The sequence below is a fragment of the Oncorhynchus mykiss genome, chromosome 3 (assembly GCF_013265735.2).
Source record: "Oncorhynchus mykiss isolate Arlee chromosome 3, USDA_OmykA_1.1, whole genome shotgun sequence".
Taxonomy (NCBI): domain Eukaryota; kingdom Metazoa; phylum Chordata; class Actinopteri; order Salmoniformes; family Salmonidae; genus Oncorhynchus; species Oncorhynchus mykiss.
In genome coordinates, this window is record NC_048567.1 from 15820361 (window position 1) to 15846160 (window position 25800).

At 41.3% G+C, this 25800-nt stretch overlaps 2 protein-coding genes across 3 annotated transcripts; one reads left to right on the plus strand and one right to left on the minus strand.

The window, feature by feature from the left end:
• Positions 1 to 3717: 3717 nt before the first annotated feature.
• Positions 3718 to 9666, minus strand: LOC110503786 (telethonin-like). The gene is made up of 3 exons (XM_036964264.1): positions 9619 to 9666; positions 4402 to 4583; positions 3718 to 4178 (listed from the first exon to the last, which is right to left on the minus strand). The coding sequence occupies exons 1-3, from the start codon at positions 9664 to 9666 to the stop codon at positions 3776 to 3778; spliced, it is 633 nt and encodes a 210-aa protein (XP_036820159.1). The 3' UTR covers positions 3718 to 3775.
• Positions 9667 to 10472: 806 nt separating this feature from the next.
• On the plus strand, positions 10473 to 24593 carry LOC110512168 (frizzled-6). 2 transcript variants are annotated; one of them, XM_021592719.2, is made up of 8 exons: positions 10473 to 10692; positions 12237 to 12639; positions 15848 to 16044; positions 16328 to 16736; positions 18622 to 19224; positions 21670 to 21818; positions 21991 to 22422; positions 22519 to 24593. In XM_021592719.2, exons 2-8 carry the CDS (start codon positions 12454 to 12456, stop codon positions 22673 to 22675), a joined length of 2133 nt encoding a protein of 710 aa, XP_021448394.2. In that variant the 5' UTR covers positions 10473 to 10692; positions 12237 to 12453; the 3' UTR covers positions 22676 to 24593. The 2 variants fall into 2 exon arrangements, with proteins under 2 accessions (XP_021448394.2, XP_021448389.2); XM_021592714.2 differs by having other exon boundaries at positions 10475 to 10692; positions 12328 to 12639.
• Positions 24594 to 25800: the final 1207 nt, after the last annotated feature.

Below are 25800 nucleotides of genomic sequence, written 5' to 3' on the forward strand. Positions count from 1 at the left end.
GTGTGTTGGTGGGTGATTGTTCCTGTCTCTGTGTTTGCACCAGATAGGACTGTTTAGGTTTTCACATTTAATTATTTTGTAGTTTATTCATGTATAGTTTTTCCTTTATTAAACAAACATGAATCATCACAACGCTGCATTTTGGTCCGACTCCTCTACTTCACCCGAAGAGAACCGTTACAGGTACTTGTTAAATTTTGAATGCTTAGCAGGACATGAAAATGGTCCATTTTACACACTTATCAAGAGATCATCCCTAAAACATTCCTAGAACATGCTCTAGATACTCAACTAGTCTAAAGAAGGAAATTTGTATTGCTTCTATAATCAGGACAACAGTTTTCATCTGTGCTAACATAATTGCAGAAGGGTTTTCTAAAGATCAATTAGCCTTTTAAAATTATAAACTTGGATTAGCTAACACAACGTGCCATTGGAACACAGGAGTGATGGTTGCTGAAAATGGGCCTATGTACGCCTGTGTAGATATTCCATTAACATTTCTAAGTGACCCCAAACGTTTGAACGGTAGTGTATGTTTTGAGAGACAGATAGGCATACATTTGCACAATGAGCACTATTTGTTTTCAATAAAAATTGGAGACCAAAATGTGTTTACATGCTGTGAAAATTCTAAGCCAACCCCATCTTTTTTGTCCCATAGTTGGGCACACGTCAGTTTTGTTGCTAAACAACCAACCATATTTCAGAGGCAGTGCCTTTTTAATAGTGGGGTATAACGTCAGACTGTTCAAAAGAGACAAATGTTTACCCATGAAACAGGATCTGGCCTGCCAGCCCAATAAAGTGAGTTAGATAAGGATAGATAAGACAGGTGTGTCTTCCCATGCTTTATCAGCTTCCTGAAAAAAACCTGCAAAGCTCTATTGAGACTCATTGTGTGGCTGTGTGATCAGCAAGGCCTTAGTAGACAATGATGTGTATAAACCCTGGAATGCTAATGCTATGTAGTGGCTAGTGAGAGGCTTTGAAGCTACTGGCTGCCATATTGGTACTCCCCAGAAGGAGCCGTTCTCCATAGGAATTAATGGAATTGTACTTTATTTTTAAAAAAACTTCAAAGGACAAAATGACATGTATTTAAGTATTTCTTTGTTGTAGTGGGGACAGCAACATTTGTAAAAATAAAATAAATGTTTAAATGCTTTCAGGAATATTTTTTTAGGTGTTGATTTTGAATTTTCAGGTTCAGTTCACTTAATATAATTTAAAAGTATGCATTATGGTGTCTGTAATAGAATATACTTATCAAAAACAAATGTAGACATTAATACATTTATTTTAGAGCATTAAAATGGCTCCGTGGTAGCTTCAAAACAGCGCTGCCAATATTTAATTAACCGTAGTACTACATTCGGGTAGGTATGGTAATCCTTGAGGCATAGTAATCCTCTATCTGCTGTATCTACGGCCAGGAACAAGTTGTTTCACCCCACCCCAGACAAGGGTGCTGGTTCTAGGCTGAAGCAGTAGCCCAGGGTGCCCAAGGTTCCTATGTGGGAAGGTGGGACAGAGGTGTGGAACTGTAACTGAACTTGAACTAGTAGGACCATGGACGGGACCTCGAGAGATATTTCAGCTTCTGCTAATGTGATGCCTAGTCACTCTACCCCTGCCTTTATGTACATATATGCAAATACCTCATACCCATGCACAGTGTTATATTTCTGGTACTGCCTGTGTATAGCTTCATTATTTTGTATTTTATTCCTCTTGTGACATGTATAATTAGATTTGATTGATTTGACTGGACTTTGACAGCAGTGCTCTGCAGAGTGGGGCAACTACACTGAGTGTACAAACATTAGGAACACCTTTCTAATATTGAGTTACACCCCCTTTTGCCCTCAGAACAGCCTCGATTCATCAAGGCATGGACTCTACAAGGTGTTGAAAGCGTTCCACAGGGATACTGGCCCATGTTGACTCCAATTTTTCCCACAGTTGTGTCAAGCTGGCTGGATGTCCTTTGGGTGGTGGACCATTCTTGATACACACAGGAAACTGTTGAGTGTGAAAAACCCAGCAGTGTACTTACCATACCCAGTTTAAAGGCACTGAAATATTTTGTCTTGCCCTTTCACCCTCTGAATCACACATACACAATCCATGTCTCAATTGTCTTAAGTCTTATTTAACCTATTTAACTTTCCGCACTTTCATCTAAATGGATTGAAGTTGATTTATCAACTGACATCAATAACGGATCATAGCTGTCACCTCGATTCACCTGGTCAGTCTGTCATGGAAAGAGCAGGTGTTCCTACTGTTTTGTACACTCAGTGTATACTGTGTGACACCAAGCTGTTTTTCTGCAGTAACTGTATGTTCATGATGCCACCTTGTGGCATAGATGTTTAACTGTATTATCAAATACAACATTACCACAGAAATGAATTAGTATAGAGTACCACAGTATGAGTCATAATACCCATAAAACCTAGTGGTCAAAAAGGGAAATGGTTCCAAAATTTTTTCCACCATTCATTTTCCCCGTAGGGGATTTAGAAACACTTCAAATAAGGGCTGTGTTTTGTGTAGGCATACGTGACATTTTAACAACTGTGTAAAGGTGACTTTTATCAATATATTTGCCTGTATTTACCCCCCCCCCCCCCCCCCCCCCCCCAAAAAAAAAAGCTAATTATCTGCTAATGTGGCTACCATAAAGAACTACAAATAGCATGATAATTTGGATGAGCCTGAAGATTTGAGGCAAAGGTAATATTCTCTGGATTAACTATCTAATGTTAGCTATATATAGTAATTAATAAATTGGCTACATTTCTTTAAATTGACAATTCTGTCAACTGTCTTGGGCAAGTTTTAAATTGGCACAATACCTGTTAGAAAAGGTGTCAGCTAGATATGACCTGCAGGAGCTTGCAGGGATTTGCAGTCTTGCATGATGTCTACTTTGATGATAATTAGTATTTTCGAAACTGAGAGTAAATAATGGTGAATATATTGATAAAAGTCAACTTGTCCAAGAGATATTTACATGGTTTTCAAAATGTCTTGCCAGGATAAGCTTACATGAAACACAGCCCATATTTCCCTATGGGAAAAATTGTGGAAAAACGATTGGAACCATTTCCCTGTTTGACCACTATGTTTTATGGGTATTATAACACCTCCACCGTGGGGCTCTATTACACAGAACCTTTAGAATTTTGTTACTGATGTCAACTATAGGCAAGTCTGTCTGTGAATGAAATGAAATAAACACACCTGTGAAAATACATACTGAATGGGTGGGGGATGAGATCCCATAAAGAAATCCTTTGTTTGGATTCATTTTTATTATTGCATGTATTTGTTACATTACAGATCACAGTACACCAGTCAAAATGTTACACGTAGGTATAGGAAAGGCATTTTCATTTCCATCTTGATGCTTCACCACTAGATGGAGACATTAGCTTATGTTTCCTCGTATCGCAGCACCAGCTAATGTCCATGACAATACCTTAAGAGGTCGGTCCTACATGAGGTTTGCCAATAAAAAACTTTCCTAGGTTGAATATACTGACCATGATATCTATGATACTGATCAAGAAAATGTTGTCAATTCACTTTATCCTTTCCACATGTTAACAGCTCCCTCAACATAACGTTCACAGCCAGAATTATGTTAAAAGTCTCTTTATAAAGAAATTAATAATTCCCTTCACCTTTCCCTTTGCCCATTTACACATTGCTGATATAATTTCCTCTGATTTGACCTCCAACGTCCTGCATTCATTCTTCCTTTTCAACCCCTGAAGGAGTGTGAAAAGTCACGTGTTGGGGATATAAGACTAGATGCCCTGAAGTTAACACGGATAGGTTGGGAGACTTTAGGCAAGTCCTTAGTGATTTCAAAAATCTCCTGTTTATCTGAACATACTCCTTTGGCGATCGTCTCAAACTCCATGATATACTTGTACTCTGATGGAGAGGGAGATCTGTACAGGTCTTTCGGTGAGGCGGCTTTGCTGGGAGTGAAGATGGGCACACGGAGGGCGTTCTTGTACGGCAGCTGGTACTCCTTCAGCATCCCACCCCTTGTGCCCATCTTGATCCTCTGACTGGGGTTTCTCTGGACCAAGAAAATAACCACCTGTTTCTGCTTGTAGGTCTCCTTTCTCAAGGAGTCGTTTTCAAACAATGTGGTCCTGGAGTCAAGCAATAGTGTTTTTTAAAGAGCCGTTTGAAAGTGTCCTGCTGTTCTTAGACACATGATTAGTAAGACCAATATAATATTTGTGAAAATGTGTTCATTTAGTGAATGATGATAATGAATTTGTGGCACACATTGAACATGACCACCAGCACTCGGCTGGAACAGTGATTATAAGCTCAATTTGATGAAACTATCGATCATGCTAATGTACATACTGTTGTTCTGGTCTCGTTTCCATCACCAAGTCCAGCCAAGTGGCCTGGTAGGACTCCTTCTTCTCCTGGTCCTTCTCCTTTACATCGCAGTGGGCATTTACTAGATACACATCCCCACTGTTTAGACTGTTAATCTTGTGTGTGTAGAGAATAGTGGAGAGAGAGGTGAGAGAGTTGACTAACTACCTGTTAGATGTGCTAATCTATAAGCTTCTCTGGGACTTGCTTTTGGCTGGAGATGAAGGACAGTTGGTCTGTGTGTGAGGTTGTGTGTTGTACTGTGGTTCTCCAGAGCCTCTTATAATGTTAAGGTTCTATTTTTACCCTACTACATCATACCATTGCCAATGCTGTCACCGTGGTTGGCTCAGGTTGGTTGGTGTTTCAGGTTGGTTCACAGCTGTCCTGTGAGGAAGGTAACCAGTTGAAAGAGTGACTAACACCAATTTAATTTCATTGAGTTGTATTAGCATTGTATTAACCACACAAACAGGTTAAAGGTCAGTCATGCGCCTCAGACTTCTCAGATACCTCATAGGCTAAATGCTTCAGGATATTTCTCAAGGTAATATGACCTCTGGTACCAGAGTTGAGCACATAGTATACATTGTATTTAATCTTTCAAAGAATTGTACAGTTGTATAAATAAACCTAGGTGGAGACTTAGAGTAATGTTCAGAGTCCATTGTTCTTGTATCATGCGTCAAAGTTTTCATCATCAGTGCATGTATTAGTGGACAGATTACCCAGGTATTCCTCAGTAAGGGTTGCCCTGTAGTTACATCGGTACAATAATTCCATGTGATGATGTAGAGGTATAGATCCTGGAAATGCTAGCATGCTATCTGGAAGTTTTGCAATAGATGGACCTCTCTTTACATTGTCCTTTAACAATACTGATTTTGTCACTGAACAGATTGACCAGATTTGAGTAGTAAATAATATATTTAAGATATTTTCAACATCAAGGCCTTTTTAGCGATGCCATACATGCTATCTATATAATTTTCTAAAGAAAACAGAGAACTGTACAAGTTTATGTGTGCCTTTACTGATCACCAATCATCACTTTGGACAAACAATATGTTATGCCACATTTGTCATAGACCAACTGTGGGTCTCACAAGCAAGTTGTTGTGTATATAGTGCCTTTCTGTTAAATGTGATCTTTGCCTTACACCATTTTAATAACAACATGGTAGATTAATCATCGAAACTAAGAACTGACTATTTAGATGTGATCATTTTCTTCTGATTATAGTTTTAGGGAGGAATACAAACACCAAACTACACTGAACAAAAATATACAGTTACAGCTCATATAGGGAAATCAGTCAATATAAATAAATAAATTAGGCCCTAATCTATGGATTTCACATGACTGGGCAGGGGTGCAAACCGGATGTGGAGGTCCTGGGTTGGTGTGGTTACACGTGGTCTGTGGTTGTGAGGCCGGTTGGACGTACTGCCAAATTCTCTAAACCGACGTTGGAGGTGGCTTATGGTAGAAAAATTAACATTACATTTTCTGGAAACAGCTTTGATAGATATTACTGCAGTCAGCATGCCAATTGCACGCTCCCTCAAAACTTCAGACATCTGTGGCATTGTGTTGTGTGACAAAACTGCACATTTGTTTGTGGCCTTTTATAGTCCCCAGCATAAGGTCCACATGTGTAATGATCATGCTGTTTAATCAGCTTCTTGACATGCCAATGGCAATGACAGTTATCTTGGATTCATCCCAATGAGAACAGCCTGTTCTGTTGAATCCATCAGTTCCCAAGGAAAATATGTATGATGCAGAGTTATCATGGCACTGAAAGTAAATGAGCAAAGGTTAATTTCAAACAACAACAGAGCATAATGTTACTTCTGATTAAAACCAATAAAATATTGGTTATCTGTTTCCTCGGATAATGCTTTTTATAACTTTATAACATATAAAATATGATTAATCACCCTGGTATCAAGACTAATTCAAGGTTGAGTAGGCTAAGTAAGAAGTGTGTCCACAAATGTAGTGACATTTCTATTATATGTAAATAGTTTATGATTAGTGAAAGCCATAATGTAGTTATTTTGCTAGATACTTGTAATGATCATGCTGTTTAATCAGCTTCTTGACATGCCACACCTATAAGGTGGATGGATTAACTTGGCAAAGGAGAAATGCAAGGATGTAAACTAATTTGTGCATAGACTTTGAGAAAAATAAACTTTTTGTGCATATTTTTTATTTAATCTCATGAAACATGGGACCAACACTTTACATGTTGCGTTTATATTTTTGTTCAGTATACATTGATAAATCATGGCTGATGGGTCTATGAGACAGTATAACAGCCTCTGATTGAGGAACATCAAGTGCCCGCTGGGGAAATTATTTGGGGTCATTCTGTAAGGACACTATGATGAAACAGCTTTATGCCATGAGTTCAGCGGGTAGGCATGTGAGCAATGATTGATGCAGTGATGGAAGATTGAAAATGTCTCCCTGAACTGACATTCTCTGCGTACAGTGCCTTGCAAAAGTATTCATCCCCCTTGGCTTTTTCCTATTTTGTTGCATTTGGATTTCATGTAATGGACATAAACAAAATAGTCCAAATTGATGAAGTGAAATGAAAATAATAACTTGTTTAAAGAAAAAACTGCATACGGTATTTATTCCCCCCTTTGCTATGAAGCCCCCAAATTAGATCTGGTGCACTCAATTACCTTCAGAAGTTACATCATTAGTTAAATAAAGTCCACCTGTGTGAAATCTAAGTGTCACATGATCTCAGTAGATCTCAGTAGACCTGTTCTGAAAGGTTCCCAGAGTCTGCAACACCACTAAACAAGCGGCACCATGAAGACCAAGGAGCTCTCCAAACACGTCAGGGACAAAGCTGTTGAGAAGTTCAGATCAGGCTTGGGTTATAAAAAAATATCAGAAACTTTGAACATCCCACGGGGCACCATTTAAATCCATTATTAAAAAATGTAAAGTATACGGTACCACAACAAACCTGCCAAGAGAGGGCCACCCACCAAAACTCATGGACCAGGCAAGGAGGGGCATTAATCAGAGGCAACAAAGAGACCTAAGATAACTCTGAAGGAGCTGCAAAGCTCCACAGCGGAGATTGGAGTATCTGTCCATAGGATCACTTTAAGCCGTACGCTCCACAGAGCTGTGTTTAACGACAGAGTGGCCATAAAAAAGACATTGCTTAAAATAAAAAATAAATAAGCAAACACATTTGGCGTTCGCCAAAAGGCATGTGAGAGGCTCCCCAAACATATAGAAGAAGGTACTCTGGTCAGATTAGGATAAAATGTTGCTTTTTGGCCATCAAGGAAAACGCTATGTTTGGCGCAAACCCAACACCTCTCATCACCCCGAGAACACTACCCCACAGTGAAGCATGGTGGTGGCAGTGTCATGCTGTGGGGATGTTTTTCATCGGCAGGGACTGGGAAACTGGTCAGAATTGAAGGAATGATGGATGGTGCTAAATAAATGTAAATTCTTGAGGGAAAACAGTTTCAGTCTTCAGAGATTTGAGACTGGGATGGAGATTCACATTCCAGCAGGACAATGAACCTAATTATACTGCTGAAGCAACACTTGAGTGGTTTAAGGGGAAACATTTAAATGTCTTGGAATGGCCTAGTCAAAGTCCAGACCTCAATCCAATTGAAAATGTGTGGTATGTCTTGCTGTACACCAGCAGAACCCATCCAACTTGAAGGAGCTTGAGCAGTTTTTTTATGTCACAATTCAGTGCCACATACCATTGTCAGCAATAGGTGCTGCAGCTGTTATCATGCATTGCTCCAGGAAGCTACATTGGTGTCACAAAGCTTAGTACTTCAAATACATCAGCAATTCTTCAGCCCAACTTCACATGGAAAATTAAATGAACAAGCTGTCACAGGCTATGGCGTGGGTTCTTGGCATTAACCTCTAGCCGTGAGGCTGAAACTTAGTAAGCTGGTATTGGGCAATGACAGTTATCTTGGATTCATCCCAATGAGAACAGCCTGTTCTGTTGAATCCATCAGTTCCCAAGGAAAATATGTATGATGCAGAGTTATCATGGCACTGAAAGTAAATGAGCAAAGGTTCATTTCAAACAACAACAGAGCATAATGTTACTTCTGATTAAATCTAAAATATTGGTTATCTGTTTCCTCGGATAATGCTTTTTATAACTTTATAACATATAAAATATGATTAATCACCCTGGTATCAAGACTAATTCAAGGTTGAGTAGGCTAAGTAAGAAGTGTGTCCACAAATGTAGTGACATTTCAATTATATGTAAATAGTTTATGATTAGTGAAAGCCATAATGTAGTTATTTTGCTAGATACTTCACCCTATTAGCAGAAATCGTATTTTGTCTAAGTAATTTTAGCTGTCGGCTGTGGCGTTAGCTGTTCGCTCTGAACTGATTCAAACTGATTCACAAATCATGGGAATGTATCGTGCTTTGCAGACTGACTCCCAGAGGCCGGTGTTGCTAGGCAACCCCCTGCACTTGCGGGGCAGGTGGCCTGCTCCCTTCGTGGCTAAAGCCAATGTGAGAAACGTGCCATTAAACATTTGTGCTATGAAACAACATAAATACGTGATTCTGCCCCACAACAATTATTTGCTAGATTCACGATAGTGTTGTTCGACAAAGCAAGGAAAGTAAACTTCAAAACGTTATGTTTTATTGGAATTTGCAGCTGTTGTTAGTAAGTAATGAATCTGCTAGCTTCTGACATGACTTTCTATATCTTTAAGTGTCTGATATCGCTGATTAAGACATTTCAATTAGGTCTGAATGGTGAGGAAACATGATAGGGTTGATGGACATAGACGGGGAAAACATGACATAAAGTCCAAGACACGATCCAGTGGGATAATCAGAAGAGGGAAATTAATGTGTGATTAAGTTAAAGATACAGTCCGGGATCTTAAGCACAACACATTTGTAACATATTGTACGAAGTTGATTCATAACATTTCATACAAATTGCAAAAATGTAACATGTCTTACGAAATGAATGACAAAGTACACCATTGGATTACATAGTAAACAAAAAAATGTGTACCCGTTTTGGCTTGTGAGCACTACATTCAAAACTACTGTCTGAAATTATTCAAAAGTTCTGGAGCATCACTTTAATGCCTGATGACAAACTGAATTATTCAGCTCCATTGTTCCTACAAACCAACGTTAGTGGGCGTGGCGTATCGGAGCATGGAGTTTGAGTAGCCAGGCATCTTTAATTCTGCACCATCAGGATGCAGTGGTCGTCCACTTATGGGTACATGATGGAGGCTACTTGTGTGAAAGAAACAGCTGCTGATGGGACAGCGTGAAAATAAGTGTTTTTCAAGTTACAGGTTTTCTAGTAAATCTTTATTTTCTGAAGGCAAGTCAAGTGCTATGCTGCCAGACCCAATCCCCCCCAGTTGAGAAAAGAGGAATGGGCAGCACCTTTGACCAAAATGAGATGGTATAGAATGCAGCCGAGATTGTATGCTATTATTGTGTTGATGACATGTGACCCCCTAAACACGACTTCAGTTACTGTAGTGCACTGCCTCTCATTTGTTTTTATAACCTGATAGGCCTACTATCTAGTCGCTAAGTGTCTCAACTCAAGACTTCTCAAATGTATGTGTCAAGATGTTTCCAGACTTCAAGATGATGGCTAAGTCCTATGCATGACATTTGGATTTTTGTTACCGATTTTTGTCCCCAAAATTGGCTACAATATGATACACTGTAGGCCTATGCTTCCTATAACCATTCCTGCCATCTGCTGGTGAATCCAGTCAGTCACATAATACAACCATGATCTGCATTTCCTTGTCATTTCATCTGCAGCCTTTTTATGTGAATGTTGTATCTTTAATGTTCAACTTGAATTCTCCCCTAACAGTGAAAAATATAATAATTTAAGAAAAATCATAATTTAATTGTACAAAATTGATACAGTGTTATGATGCATGTATTATCTGAGCTCGAGGACTATCCATCTTGGAATAGTACCACTATAAAATACATAATGTTTGTGGCTACACTGTCTACGCTTGATAATAGCACCTGCATATAACAACGGCCAGTATTTCCCCGGATTGTTACTGTAATGGGTGTTGTATCGAACACCGAGACAGACAGGATGTGGAGCTGAAAGAAAGAAGGCGGAGAATAGTTCAAAGTCGCTGGAAACATTGTCGCAAAATCCGAAAGGATTGCAATGGAACGATTACCTTTATTTAGAATAAACTAATAACGAAAGGGTAAGTGTAATTGTGACTTTTCTGTCCTTGTCTAAATAAATGTTACATTCGAAACTTATCGAGGCCCTTTCCAAGGCACTGAAACAGGGATATTTACTAGTCGCACTTCCCGAAGTTGGCTGCCAGACACGGGGAACAAATGGAGATTCCGAATGCCAATTTGGGAAAAACATGAAGAAAGGAACTGTATATTCCCATTCTATTCCATGTAACTGCAGTATTCCATGTAACTGCAGTGTAATTTTCTTAAACCTTTGATAATAGGGTTTATTCTGAAGTAGTTAGATTTTTCATTTTTAAAGTAAAAAACATGTTCTTTTAAATAATTTGACTGGAGTGTACGTGATTTGTAACCAAGTCAAAACATTTTACTATTCAGTAGCCTAATTTGGGAATCGAATATGTTTTTTGTTGGCTAAAATATTCCAAACTATTGAACATGATAGAAACAGTCACGTGGTTCGCTATATGCCAATCGATACAGTAGCAAAACATTAGATTGTTTGGTAAAATCACAATAATAATCATTAAATTAGTTTTGATTGATTTGTTTATTGTTAAAGCAATTCTCTCCACAACTCAAACATGTAAACATAACCAAAACAACCATACAAAAGTGCATAGGACTATTGCAGCAGATTAAAAATTGAAATAAGTGATTTATGTTGAGAGGTACAGCAAATTATACACTTATTGAATGCAAACTGCATGCATTCCAGACGGTGCTTTCTGTGAATGATTACCTGTGTGAGATTAGATGTCGTGGCATGCTCCAATCAGACATTGTTACATACCAGACTTCACAAGACACTTAAAGCTTTAAACCTGTATCAACAAGCTGATGCTGTTATTGAATTAGTCTGCAATTCAGTGTGCAATTCCACCACATAATCTATTCTCGACTGCAGAAGAGACTGGACAGATGTATTTCTCACTAGCAATAATCCACTCAGATCAATATGAATTATCTGTGTGTAACCTTTATTTAACTAGGCAAATCAGTTAAGGCCAAATTATTATTTACAATTACTTTGTAAAGTTTATCAGTAAGGTGTTATAAATATTGACGTTCAAGGCCCAATGCAGTGAAAAAAAAACGTGATTTCCTGTGTTTTATACATATTTCCACGCAATGAGATTGTGAAAATTATGATAATGCCCTTTTAATGTAAGAGCTGTTTGAAAACACCACCTGAAATTTCAACCTGTTTTTCTGGGATGGTGTTTTTGCCTGCCTGGTGATATCAATAGAACAATAAGAAAGAGTTCAAAACCTCTCTGCTAATAACAGCTAGTTTTCAGTTTTCCTCTCCCGACTGAGACCACTCCCAGACAGTCCTAGCAAATGTCTTTGCTAAGAAGCTACTCATTTTTTTTGGGACCACTTTAATAGAAAACAATCACATTAAGGTACTTAATTGTAACCAGAAATGATTTGAAATTGAGAAAAAAATGCTGCATTGGACCTTTAATGCTTTGGAACCAAACTCCATACTAGCCCTTCAAAACACACCAGATAAATTATTCTCTGTTCTTTTTCAAAGCTTGGGATTTCCAAACATGCCACCGTGCTGATGCCATGGTGGCAGATGGGAACGTTTTACCTGTCATTACTCCTTTTGTCTCCATGGATAGGACCCCAGCAAGCCTAGAGGAATGTAGATGAAGAGTGATTCGGCCTCCAACATAAAGTTATCCCTCCACTGAACCAAATAGGGCTGTTTATACACAAAGAGTTTAGCCTAGCAACCGGCTGCCACCATGATGATATCCAGGCTGGTCTGGGTGTGCCTGGCACTGATAGGGGCGAGGAGCTGCCACGCCCACAGTCTATTCACCTGTGAACCCATCAAGGTGCATCGCTGCCTGGGGATGCTCTACAACATGACTTTCTTCCCCAACATGATGGAGCACTATGACCAGGACATAGCAGCCAGCAGGATGGAGGTGAGTGTTTTTCACTGTGATAAAACCCTTAGATTTCAGAAACGTTCAGTGTAGTGATGCTGGGCGGGCGGGCAGGTGAGGGCAGCGATCGGTTGAAGAACATGCATTTTGTTTTACTTGCATTTAAGAGCAGTTGGAGGCCACGGAAGGAGAGTTGTATGGCATTGAAGCTCGTCTGGAGGTTAGTTAACACAGTGTCCAAAGAAGGGCCAGAAGTATACAGAATGGCGTCATCTGCGTAGAGGTGGATCAGAGAATCACCAGCCGCAAGAGCGACATCATTGATGTATACAGAGAAGAGAGTCGGCCCGAGAATTGAACCCGGTGGCACCCCCACAGAGACTTCCAAAGGTCTCGACAACAGGCCCTCCGATTTTGACACCCTGAACTCTATCTGAGGAGTAGTTGGTGAACCAGGCGAGGCAATCATTTGAGAAACCAAGGCTGCTGAGTCTGCCGATAAGAATGCGGTGATTGACAGAGTCGAAAGCCTTGGCCAGGTCGATGGATACGTCTGCACAGTATTGTCTTTTGTCGATTTTGATATCGTTTAGGACCTTGAGCGTGGCTGAGGTGCACCCATGACCAGCTCTGAAACCAGATTGCATAGAGAAGGTACGGTGGGATTCGAAATGGTCGGTGATCTGTTTAACTTGGCTTTTGAAGACCTTAGAAAGGCAGGGTAGGATAGATATAGGTCTGTAGCAGTTTGGGTCTAGAGTGTCTCCCCCTTTGAAGAGGGGGATGACCGCGGCAGCTTTCCAATCTTTGGGGATCTCAGACGATACGAGAGGTTGAACAGGCTAGTAATAGGGGTGGCAACCATTGTGGTGGATACTTTTAGAAAGAGAGGGTCCAGATTGTTTAGCCCAGCTGATTTGTAGGGGTCCAGATTTCTGGATTTGTGTGAAGGAGAAATGGGGAGGCTTGGGCAAGTTGCTGTGGGGGGTGCAGAGCTGTTGACCGGTGTAGGGGTAGCCAGGTGGAAAGCAAGGCCAGCCGTATCTATAGTAATAGATGCATGCAGTACCTACTGCTGACAGACAATCTGACCAAATGGCCTGTTGGAAAGTGTGCCATAATGGGATCTAGGTATTGTTATGAAGTTGACTCTCCTGTTGCTCTTCTGTTCAGTGTTATTCGATAGGATTTTCCGGGTTGAGGACTAGCCCTTTCCTTTAGGGGCATTGTTCCTGTTACGAATGTCAATGTGCCAATATTCCTCTAGTATTTGGCAGCTTAGTGGTAACACTTTCAGCACCTGTAAGGAAATAGACCTAAATAGAGTGAAAAACGAGTATATATTTTTAGTATACATAACAAACTCAGCTAATGCATTTTGAAGTTAGGATGCCATATTGCGTAGCCAGCCCTTTCCTGCAGTCAAATGACCAAATCGCCATCTAGTGGCCTCATGGGTGAAATGTTATTCATATTTTCATATATATATATATTTTTTTAACTGACAGAGATCCGGTGTTTCTATGTCAAATGGTTTCGTTATTGTTCAGTCTTCTGTGATACATATAAAGTGTAATATTGGGATGCTATATTTTTATTTAATACATTTCAACTCTATTTCTGACATGGTACAGGTGTTTTCTTTTTCTAAAGCCCAGAACCATGTGTGTGAGGTGTATATTTGTTTAAGACTACCAAGAAACACTCTGTTAATTGAGTCATTGCTATCCATAGTCAAGGGACCTTGTGTGGAAATCCACAGTAGAGGGATCAAACTTTTTGAATGAGGATATACAGAGTCCCCAATTCCAATACACTCTAAACATAAAAATACAAGAAACTGCAGATTGTAGACTAAAAAGAGCTCTTTGAGATGGAGTTTGGAACCTCTAAAGAAGTGAAACAAGGACTCATACAGTCCGAGAGCCAGTTCCCCAGCCCCCGTCTAGATCTGGGCTGCAGCCAGCCTGGAGCTGGGGAAACCGTCAGGGAGAGAACGTTGAATAGTGTGGTTGTTAGATTGGTCCTGTGTTGATGGTTGGATTGATGGGGAAATGTTGCTTATACAGTGTTAACATCGGCTGGATTCACTGCCTCCAACAGTCATAGTTCTTTCTGCATAACTGCATTTGTAAACTGAACAGGACTGTTTGATAACATGGTGTATCTGATCCAAACCAAGTGGCCCTTAGATTAAGATGGCAACATGATACAGTCTGTAACCTTTGAAGGATACAGTTATAATTGTTTTGGGAATGATTTGTGGCAGTTGTTTCAGATGGTATCTTAAGATTTTGTGATATGGTCGTTACTTCGACAAGATCTGTTTATTTGGATAAACTCTGTTAAGCGTGACTCAACAATGACAAAAATAACCATTCATGCTTTGGAAAGATATGTATTCATACTTTGGTAGAAATAACTGTGAACTGTTTAACGGTTGCTAGAGCAGAGCAGCAGCTTTAGTGTGATGGAATGGATACTGAGCAGAAGCCCAACAGTTCTGCCCATTCCAGTCAACATCCCTCTTGACTCCTGGTTTCCAAATAGTCCCAGAGTCATTTCCTGATGCCCACCCCCACCCCCTCTACTCAAATCTGTTGAAACTGAGACAGCCTGTGAAAGGAATCCTTTGTGTGGCACCATAATACAGTGCATTACAGCCTCTTATGTACTGTAGCCTTTTTAGCTTTTCCAACCAAGTCACGTGTACAGGAAAATAAAACGATTCTATTTCTGGATCTGCCCATGGCAAGGGAACTGCATGGACTGTATTGTGGCCGTGAGTGACGGTATTAACCTCATGTTGACTGACTTTTTAATTACAAACTGTTGTGATGTCTAGATGAATCTAGTTGAAATCAATATTGGTTGTTTGTATTAAAAACATACCTGACCAGTTGTTCAGCTCCACCCTTACAGGAACATGGTACTAGTATTTGCTAGGGTAGAAAAATTCCGGTAACTTTCCCAGGTTTTCCCAAAATCCTGTTTGGAAGATTCCTGGAATTAGGACAGAAATCCAGAAACTACAACCAGGACTTCTGGAAAACCTTTGAATTGAGGGAAAGATACTGGAATTTTGCAGTCCTAGTATTTCTTGAACCATAAAAATCTGAATGGATATATGTCTATCTTTTGCTCTCTCTCTCTCTCTCTCTCTCCCTTTCTCCCTCTTTCTCTCTTTCCCTTTCTCTCTCTTTCTCTTTCACTCCCCCTGTCCCCTTCCCTCCCTCTGTCTCCATAGCCCTTCATGCCGCTGGTCAACCTGCGCTGCTCTCCGGACGTACATCACTTCCTGTGTCAGGCCTTTATCCCAGCATGCACTGAGGACACCAAAGTGATCCGGCCATGTCGCGACCTGTGTGAGAAAGTGAGGTCAGACTGCAGGAAGGACATCAGCACCTTCGGCATCACCTGGCCTCCGGAGCTGCAGTGCGACAGGTAAATGTGACTGACTGAGTTGAACTCAATTCTCATGGTCTCAGGCCAGGTTACTCATCAACGTGGGCGAGGTTCACTGAACCACAACATCAGTTACGTGTTGTACTGTGCCAAGTTGTATAGATGAAAAGGCCTGACATTTTTCAGGTGACCAAATAGTAAGCGTTTATAAACTGCTTGCTAACAGCCAGTTGACCAGTTATTACATTTATCAGCACTAAGTTTTGAAATGGTATCCATTTAGTTATGGTTTTGACTTTTTACCCTACTTTTTCTCCTCTAGGTTGGAAGATTGCCTCTACTCTCCAGATGGCTCAGTCCTGCCACCAACCAGAGTGACCACACCCAAGACCTCTCTGTCTGCCAAGAGGGACATGGGCTTCTGGTGCCCCCTTCAGCTGAAGACCCGACCCGGCCAGGGATCCACGTTCCTGGGTGCCGGGGACTGCGCTCCCCCTTGCTCCAACATGTACTTCAAGCCCCATGAAATCGAGTTCGCCAAGACCTTCATCGGGGTGTGCTCCATCGTCTGCCTCTGCGCCACGCTCTTCACCTTTCTCACCTTCCTCATCGACGTCAAACGCTTCCGCTACCCCGAACGGCCAATCATCTTCTACGCCGTGTGCTACAGCTTCGTGTCGCTCATCTACTTCATCGGCTTCCTGCTGGGGAACAATGCATCCTGCAACAAGGTCTGTTTATGTCTGTCTGAAATGGCAACCAATCCCCTGTATTGTGCACTCCTTTAGACCAGCCCCCAGCACCCTATGGACCCTGGTCTAAAGTATTGTTCTACAGTGCATTCGGAAAGTATTCAGACCACTTTTTCTACATTTCGTTACATTAGTCTTATTCAAAAATGATTTTAATTGATTTTTTCCTCATCAATCTACACACAATACCCCATAATGATGAAGCAAACATTTTGCATTTTTTGGGGGGCAAATGTATTAGAAATACAAATATCACATTTACATAAGTATTCCGACCCTTTACTAGGTACTTTGTTGAAGCACCTCTGGGAGTGATTACAGCCCGAGTCTTCTTGGGTATGACGCTACCAGCTTGGCACATCTGTATTTGTGGAGTTTCTTCCATTGTTCTCCGCAGATCCTCTCAAGCTCTGTCAAGTTGGATGAGGTGTGTCGTTGCACTGCTATTTTCAGATCTCTCCAGAAATGTTCGACCGGGTTCAAGTCCGGACTCTGGCTAGGCCACTCACGGACATTCAGAGACTTGTCCCAAAGCCACTCCTGCATTGTCTTGGCTGTGTGCTTAGGGTCATTGTCCTGTGGGAAGGTGAACCTTTGCCCCAGTCTGAGGTCTTGAGCGCTCTGGAGCAGGTTTTCATCAAGGATCACTCTGTACTTTGTTCTGTTCATCTTTCCCTCGATCTTCACTAGTCTCCCAGTCCCTGTCACTGAAAAACATCTCCACAGAATGATCCTGCCACCACCATGCTTCACCGTAGGGATGGTGCCAGGTTTCCTCCAGATATGACGCTTGGTATTCAGGTCAAAGAGGTCAATCTTGGTTTCATCAGACCAGAGAATCTTGTTAGTCATGGTATGAGAGTCCTTTAGGTGCCTCCTGGCAAATTCCAAGCGGGCTGTCATGTGCCTTTTACTGAGGAGTGGCGTCTGTCTGGCCACTCTACCATAAAGTCCTGATTGGTGGAGTGCTGCAGAGATGGTTGTCCTTCTGGAAGGTTCTCCCATCTCCACAGAGGAATGCTGGAGCTCTGTCAGAGTGACCATCAGTTTCTTGGTCAACTCTCTGACCAAGGCCCTTCTACCTCGATTGCTCAGTTTGGCCGTGGCCAGCCCAAGGAAGAGTCTTGGTGGTTCCAAACTTCTTCAATTTAAGAATGATGGAGGCCACTGTGTTATTGGGGACCTTCAATGCTGCAGAAATGTTTTGGTACCCGTCCACAGATCTGTGTCTCCACACAATCCTGTCTCGGGAGCTCTACGGACAATTCCTTCGACCTCACGGCTTGGTTTTCGCTCTGACATGCACTGTCAACTGTGGGACCTTATATAGACAGTTCTATGCCTTTCCATATTATGTCCAATCAATTGAATTTACCACAGGTGGACTCCAATCAAGTTGTAAAAACATTCCAAGGAGGATCAATGTAAACAGGATGCACATTCGAAAGTCTCAAAGCAAAGGGTCTGAATACTTATGTAAATAACGTATTTCTGTTTTACATTTTTAATAAATGTGCAAAAATGTCAACCTTTTTTCGCTTTGTCATTATGGGGTATTGTGTGTAGATTGAGTAAAAAAATGAATTTAGTCAATTTTAGAATAAGGCTGTAACGTAACAAAATGTAGAAAAGGTGAAGGGGTATGAGTACTTTCCAAATGCACTGTATGTAAGGAATAGGGTGGCATCGGGATACAGCCCATGCCTTGTGATGTATGTCTTATGACGATATCTGAAGTCATGTAGCTATATATTGTGATGTTTTATATGTATGCCAGGTATACTTATTTTCCTAGCAAACTTCTCTATGGGACATAAAAGTAGTCATTCATCCGTTAATCTATTTATTCATTCATTCATTCCAGGCGGTGCACCCGGCTGCCATGGACACGGTAGTGCTGGGCTCCCAGAGTAAAGGCTGTACGTTACTCTTCATGCTACTCTACTTCTTCTCCCTGGCCGGCATCGTCTGGTGGGTCATCCTCACCATCACCTGGTTCCTGGCCGCCGGGCCCAAGTGGAGCTGCGAGGCCATCGAGAAGAAGGCGGTGTGGTTCCACTCTGTCGCTTGGGGGATCCCCGGAGCACTAACCGTCATGCTACTGGCTCTCAACAAGGTGGAGGGAGATAATATCAGCGGGGTGTGCTTCGTGGGTCTCTATGATCTGGACGCGCTGCGGTACTTTGTGCTGGCGCCACTGTGTATCGGGGTTGTGGTTGGGCTGTCTCTGCTCCTGGCTGGGATTGTGTCGCTCAACAACGTGCGTCAGGTGATCCAGCACGATGAGAGGAACCAGGAGAAGCTGAAGAAGTTTATGATCCGTATTGGGGTGTTCAGTGGTCTGTACCTGGTGCCCCTGGTCACTCTGCAGGGGTGTTATATCTATGAACAGAGCCAGCGCTCCACCTGGGAAAACACCTGGATCAATGACCGTTGCCAGGAGTACAGCATTCCCTGCTCACACAAGGTAACACAAGCTCAGCACTAGAACATTTTCATAATAATTTGATATCTCTATGAATATATGCTGCTGCAAAATGAATCTAACATTAATAGATGTTAAAAAAATCATTGCTCTTCTTAGGCCTTCTTTCAGCCACAGTAAAATGTATGATTATATTTGGCAGATGTTTAAATGGAAATGGTATCATTAAGCAATAAGGCACGAGGGGGGTGTGGTACTCTACAACATCCGTAGAGTATGTCCCTATCTCACACAGGAAGCGGCGCAGGTCCTAACCCAGGCACTTGTCCTCTCCCGTCTGGACTACTGCAACTCCCTGTTGGCTGGGTTTCCCATTTGTGCCATCAACCCCCTGCAACTTATTCAGAACGCTGCAGCCCACCTGGTTTTACAACTTTCCCAAGTTCTCCCATGTCACCCCACTCCTCAGCACACTCCACTGGCTTCCAGTTGAAGCTCGCTTTCACTACAAGACCATGGTGCTTGCCTACGGAGCACTGCCTCTCCCTACCTATGCTCAAGCCCTACACCCTAACCTGAGCACTCTGTTCTGCCACCTCTGGTCTCTTGGCCATCCCACCCCTATTGAAGGACAGCTCCTGCTCAGCCCAGTCCAAGCTCTTCTTCTTTTTTATAATAATAAAATATTCATGAAACAACAAAATTGCACTTGACCCCCCCACCCTCTTTCTAGCTTTGCTGATAGCTACTTTATTGAGAAAATGTGAACTTACTGTGATATGTGGTTGTCCCACCTAGCTATCTTAAGAGGAATAATTAAGAGGAATCTCTCTGTATAAGAGCATCTGCTAAATTACTCAAATGTTAATTCTCTCAACCAGCTTCACCTGGAATGCTTTTCCAACAGTCTTGAAGGAGTTCCCACATATGCTGAGCACTTGTTAGCTGCTTTTCCTTAACTCTGTGGTCCGACTCATCCTAAACCATCTCAATTTGGTTGAGGTCGGGAGATTGTGGAGGCCAGGTCATCTGATGCAGCACTCCATCACTCTCCTTCTTGGTACACAGCCTGGAGGTGTTGGGTCATTGTCCTGTTGAAAAACAAATTATAGTCCCACTAAGCCAAAACCAGATGGGATGGTGCATAATTGCAGAATGCTGTGGGAGCCATGCTGGTTAAGTGTGCCTTGAATTCTAAATAAATCAGACAGTGTCACCAGCAAAGCACCCCCACACCATAACACCACCTCCTCCATGCTTTACAGTGGGAAATACACATGCGGAGATCATCCGTTCACCCACACCGTGTCTCACAAAGACACGGCGGTTGGAACTAAAAATCTCTAATTTGGACTCCAGACCAAAGGACATATTTCCACCGGTCTAATGTCCATTTCTTGTGTTTCTTGGTGTCCTTTAGTAGTGGTTTATTTGCAGCAATTCGACCATGAAGGCCTAATTCACAGATCTCATCTGAACAGTTGATGTTGAAATGTCTGTTACTTGAACTCTGTGAAGCATTTATTTGGGCTGCAATTTCTGAGGCTGGAACTAATTAACTTATCCTCTGCAGCAGAGGTAACTCTGGGTCTTCCATTCCTGTGGCGGTCCTCATGAGAGCCAGTTTCATCATAGCGCTTGATGGTTTTTGCGACTCATACTTGAAGAAACTTTTAAAATTCTTGACATTTTCCGTATTGACTGACCTGCATGTCTTAAAGGAATGATGGACTGTCGTTTCTCTTTGTTTATTTGAGCTTTTCTCGCCATAATAGGACTGTCTTCTGTATACCACCACTACCTCGTCACAACACAACTGATTGGCTCAAACACATTAAGAAGAAAATACATTACACAAATTCACTTTAAACAAGGCACACCTGTTAATTGAAATGCATTCCAGGTAACTACCTCATGAAGCTGGTTGAGAAAATGCCAAGAGTGTGCAAAGCTGTCATCCAGGCAAAGGGTGGCTATTTGAAGAATCTCAAATATGAAATATATTTAGATTTTTTTTTTGGTCACTACATGATTCAAATCAAATCAAATGTATTTATATAGCCCTTCGTACATCAGCTGATATCTCAAAGTGCTGTACAGAAACCCAGCCTAAAACCCCAAACAGCAAGCAATGCAGGTGTAGAAGAATTATTATTATGTTATTTCATAGTTCTGATGTCTTCACTATTATTCTACAATGTAGAAAATAGTCCAAATAAAGACAAACCCTTGAATGTGTAGGTGTTCTAAAACCCTTTGACCGGTAGTGTATATGTCTATTATTACACGGCTAATGGCTTGGCCATATACCACAAACCCCTGAGGTGTCTTATTGCTATTATAAACTGGTTACCAACGTAATTAGAACAGTAAAAAGTATTTTTATGTCATACACGTGATGTACCACAGCTTTCAGCCAATCAGCATTCAGGGCTTAAACCACCCGGTTTATAATACAGTTTATAACACTGTAATGTTGTGTTTCAGACTACAGAGTCTGGTCGTCCAGACCTGTCCCTATTCCTAATTAAATACCTGATGACCCTGGTGGTTGGGATCTCAGCTGTGTTCTGGGTCAGCAGCAAGAAGACCTGCTCAGAATGGGCCTTCTTCTTCAACAGGACCAGGAAGAAAGAGTAAGGACACTTCACTAATGCCTGTCTCTCAATGGCACCCTAAGGCAAAAGTAGTGCATTATATAAGGAATAGGGTGCCATTTGAGAAGCAACTTGGGTTTTACAGTATGCAACATTTACAGATTGCAGATGATATCATTCTACTGTGTTCTAATTCTATTTCTCTATCCAGCCCCATTAGTGAGAGCCGCAGAGTTCTCCAGGAGTCCTGTGAGTTCTTCCTCAAACACAACAGCCGTGTCCAGCACAAGAAGAACCACTACAACCCCGGCTCCCACAAACTCAAGGTCATCTCCAAGTCCATGGGCACCAGCACTGGTGCCTCAGCCACAGGCAACCACGGCACCTCAGCAGTGGGCAACCATGAGGCCATCCGGGGACAGGCTTCTTTCTCAGAGGCCAGGGGCTCATCTGAGGCCTCCGCCAGGGAGCAGCTGGAGAGGGGCAGCTCCACCCGTGGCTCCAGGCTGAGGGAGAGGGAGAAGCAGCCCAGTGGACAGGCCCTGTCTGGGGGGAGAGAGGGGGCAGAGAGACGTAGTAAGAAGGGCAGCTCCAGCAAGGTTAGCAGCCGCTCAGAGAGCTTCCACAGAGTCCCAGAGGGAAGGTAAAGACAGATACTTTCTGACCTACACATACGTACTTCAAAAGGTTTTGTCCGCTCCACTGTTTACAGGTTGTTTTTTACAAACTTGTCTTGTAGGATGACTCCCCGGAGTGAACTATCAGAGACGAGACAGATGCCCAGTGGACAGCACCTGGCTTTAAGCCACTCCCACAGCGGCAGTGTGAAAGGCTCCGTCCCTCACCTGGTTCGCCAGTTACCAGAGGAGAAAAAGGACAAGGACAGCAGCTGTTGAGCCCAACCAGCAGGCTCCTATGATACTTAACACCAACAAAGATGGGGGACTCTGGTCCTCAGGGGCTGGACTGAGTGTCTGCTGGTTTTTGTTCTGTTCTTCCTTTCAAATGAGCAACTGATTTAACCTGTCATACCATACCAGATGTGTACACTTGGAACAATCAGTGATATTAGTGGATCGATTCAGTACCTGAGGGAGAATAGAGAGTTGAGAAAATCCAAAGGACAGGAGTTTTCCTTCACACCACAGAGACGGGAAGGAAGAGACTAGGTGGGCCACCAAGGTCCTAGAGTTCCCTTCAGTGACCGACCCAACAGGTGTAGCTACTGTACATCAGTCAGCTTGACTGGATCACTGGACACATCAAGGTGAATGAGGTTAGAGAATCATGCAGCTCTTCAGACCAACAGTTGCATTTCCCTGCTGTAAAACAGTCACTTCGGTTGACATATTGTTTATTTACTTATGAAAGCTGTACTTTTCTGAGGGTAGATTGATATGTAAAGTGTGTCGAATATACACTGGCAATATTTATGTAAACTATTTTATTTTCTATCACTGGACTAGTCTTTACACTGAGTTTAAGCGCTTGAAAATCTGAAAATCGTGAAGGTTTCACCAAACAATCAGAACTTCAACAATATCTAGCTGTGGTGGTTAACTCTTTTTATTTTATTTTTGTATTCAAATGGTTAATGTCATGTATATGTAGACAATTCCATCATGAAACAATGAGAAGCAAGCATAGCAGTTCTGTAGTTAAAGTAATTGCAGTAGACAGGAGGTTCTCACTACCAATACAATCAGTATGCTACTCTACTTTTCATTCCTTTTCCATTAGTGTTTTTCAGTATCTCTATAAATAGTTACATAAGCATTTTTCAATTTGCTGACTCTCGTCATTAACTTAATTTCCAGTAAATCTTAGTGGAGCATGTGTTTTTTTTATACTACAGTTTCTAGAAGAATGTGCCTTGTGAACTAAATCATGGTTTTCAGATAACCTACTTTTTGTCTGTCTACCTACAGATGCTTTACATGTGTGACAGTCATTCCATGTGCGTATTCATCTCCAGTGAAATATGTGGACAAAGTAACCAGGCTTATTTCTGGCTCTTGACCTTATGTAAGTTGTTGTGGTTGGACATCTCACTACACTAGAGGAGTTACCACTTAGAGATGAACCCAGTGCAAATACTGAGTGATACTGTACAATTTGTACAGAGATCGAATGTCTTTTTTTGGAGTTTATATTTCTGTTACGCAATTATCGTTAAACCAAATATAGTAGTATGTATACCTAACATAACTGATGATACAATATGAAAACACCAGTAGAAAAAATCAGAGACGAAATCCAATCCAAAGCATGTACCTAGTTGAGTTGATATTTTTTTACAAATGTGTGGGTTTTGTTCAGTATTTCAATTGTCATGATTCTTACCGGTAATCCATGAATTGTGTTTGACAGTACACATTTTCCTTGCAAGCATTTTCCCGAAAGGCCTGTTGGGAATAAGTCTTGTACACTGTATTAATACATCCATACATACTCACAATCATTTGATAAGTATTTGAATCCCTCCCATGCTGAATTGTTTTATTGTCTTTAATCTGACCCTGTCCTTGATCTTCATCCATATCTATTGTATATGATTATGTGGCTATCAGAAGACAAAGGTTCCAGCTAAAGGGAATGTGTTATCTTGCTTCCACTCCTTCACAAATGAATAATATAACCACTACTCATCCTTGATTGGTTGACTTGTTTAGGCTATACATTTTTTGTATATATATTTTAAATTCCCTATACATTTTTGTGAACTTTTGTAGTCTTATGTTGTATGTACTATTTGATATATATTTTGTATCAATTATATTTCCTTTTAATAAAAGATTATTGAATCAAATAAAATGTAATTTGTCTCATGAATGGATGCCTAGTTTTGTATTGCCCATACAGATAGTGAACCATGTTGTCATTGTGTTTAAATTCCGCGTTCAAAACAACTGGGAACTCGGAAATCCGACTGGGAAAAATCTTTTCGAACGTTCATCCAACTCGGAATTCCAAGTCGGAAACTCTGTCTTTCTAGAGCTCAGACTTTCCGACCTGAAAATAACTGACATGATTTGACCTCGTTCTTTTCTGGGTTCCAGTTGTCTTGAAAGCACCAATATACATAACCTATAATTGTTTGTAGTCATCAACATTAATCATCAGCTAGTCTACAGGAAAAATACTTAAGGAAGATTTCAATTAAATAAAGCCTCCTTTTCAAAAAAACATTGGAGGAGAAGATCAGAGGGGAGGGACCTCTGACTTTCTCATCCAATGGGTTTTGAGTGTTTTATTTTACCTGGTAAATTGACTGAGAACACATTCTCATTTACAGCAACGACCTGGGGAATAGTTGGAGAGGAGGGGGATGAATGAGCCAATTGTAAACTGGGGATTATTAGGTGACCATGATGGTATGAGGGACAGATTGGGAATTTAACCAGGACACCGGGGTTAACACCTCTACTCGTACGATAGGTGCCATGGGATCTTTAGTGACCACAGAGAGTCAGGGCATTTTAATGTCCCATCCGAAAGACGGCACCCGAAAGAGTGTCCCCAATGAGGTTAGGCTAGAGGACACAAGGTGTATGCCATTGAGTTCTTCCCAATTTCATGAAATAACAGACTAGAATACCCACATATAACTGATTATATACCATGATGTGGATCTACAATAGATGAGAAATTACATAGTTCCATTTTCCCAATCTGTTATTAGTGGTGGGGCACAGGGCAGCCCACAACAACTGTAAACAAGCTGAAGCATAATCAAAATGTTGGGTTCTATTCAATCTATAACGCTGAAGACAATTCCTCTTTTGTTCTTTATTGCGCCTCTATTATTCCTCAAGCAAGGTGGGAGGCCGATGACATCACGATTCCCACCACACCAACTCCTTGAAGTTTGCAGTTGTGTCTAAAAAACACTATTTTTCTCAGCAACAACAAAATAATCTCCCTTTAGTGTGTGCACTTTATGTTATTTATACTTGAGATATCGCTTTTCAACAGTAAAAGTTCAAAATTCGCTGGAGCCGTTTGTTGTGAAGCAATTGAG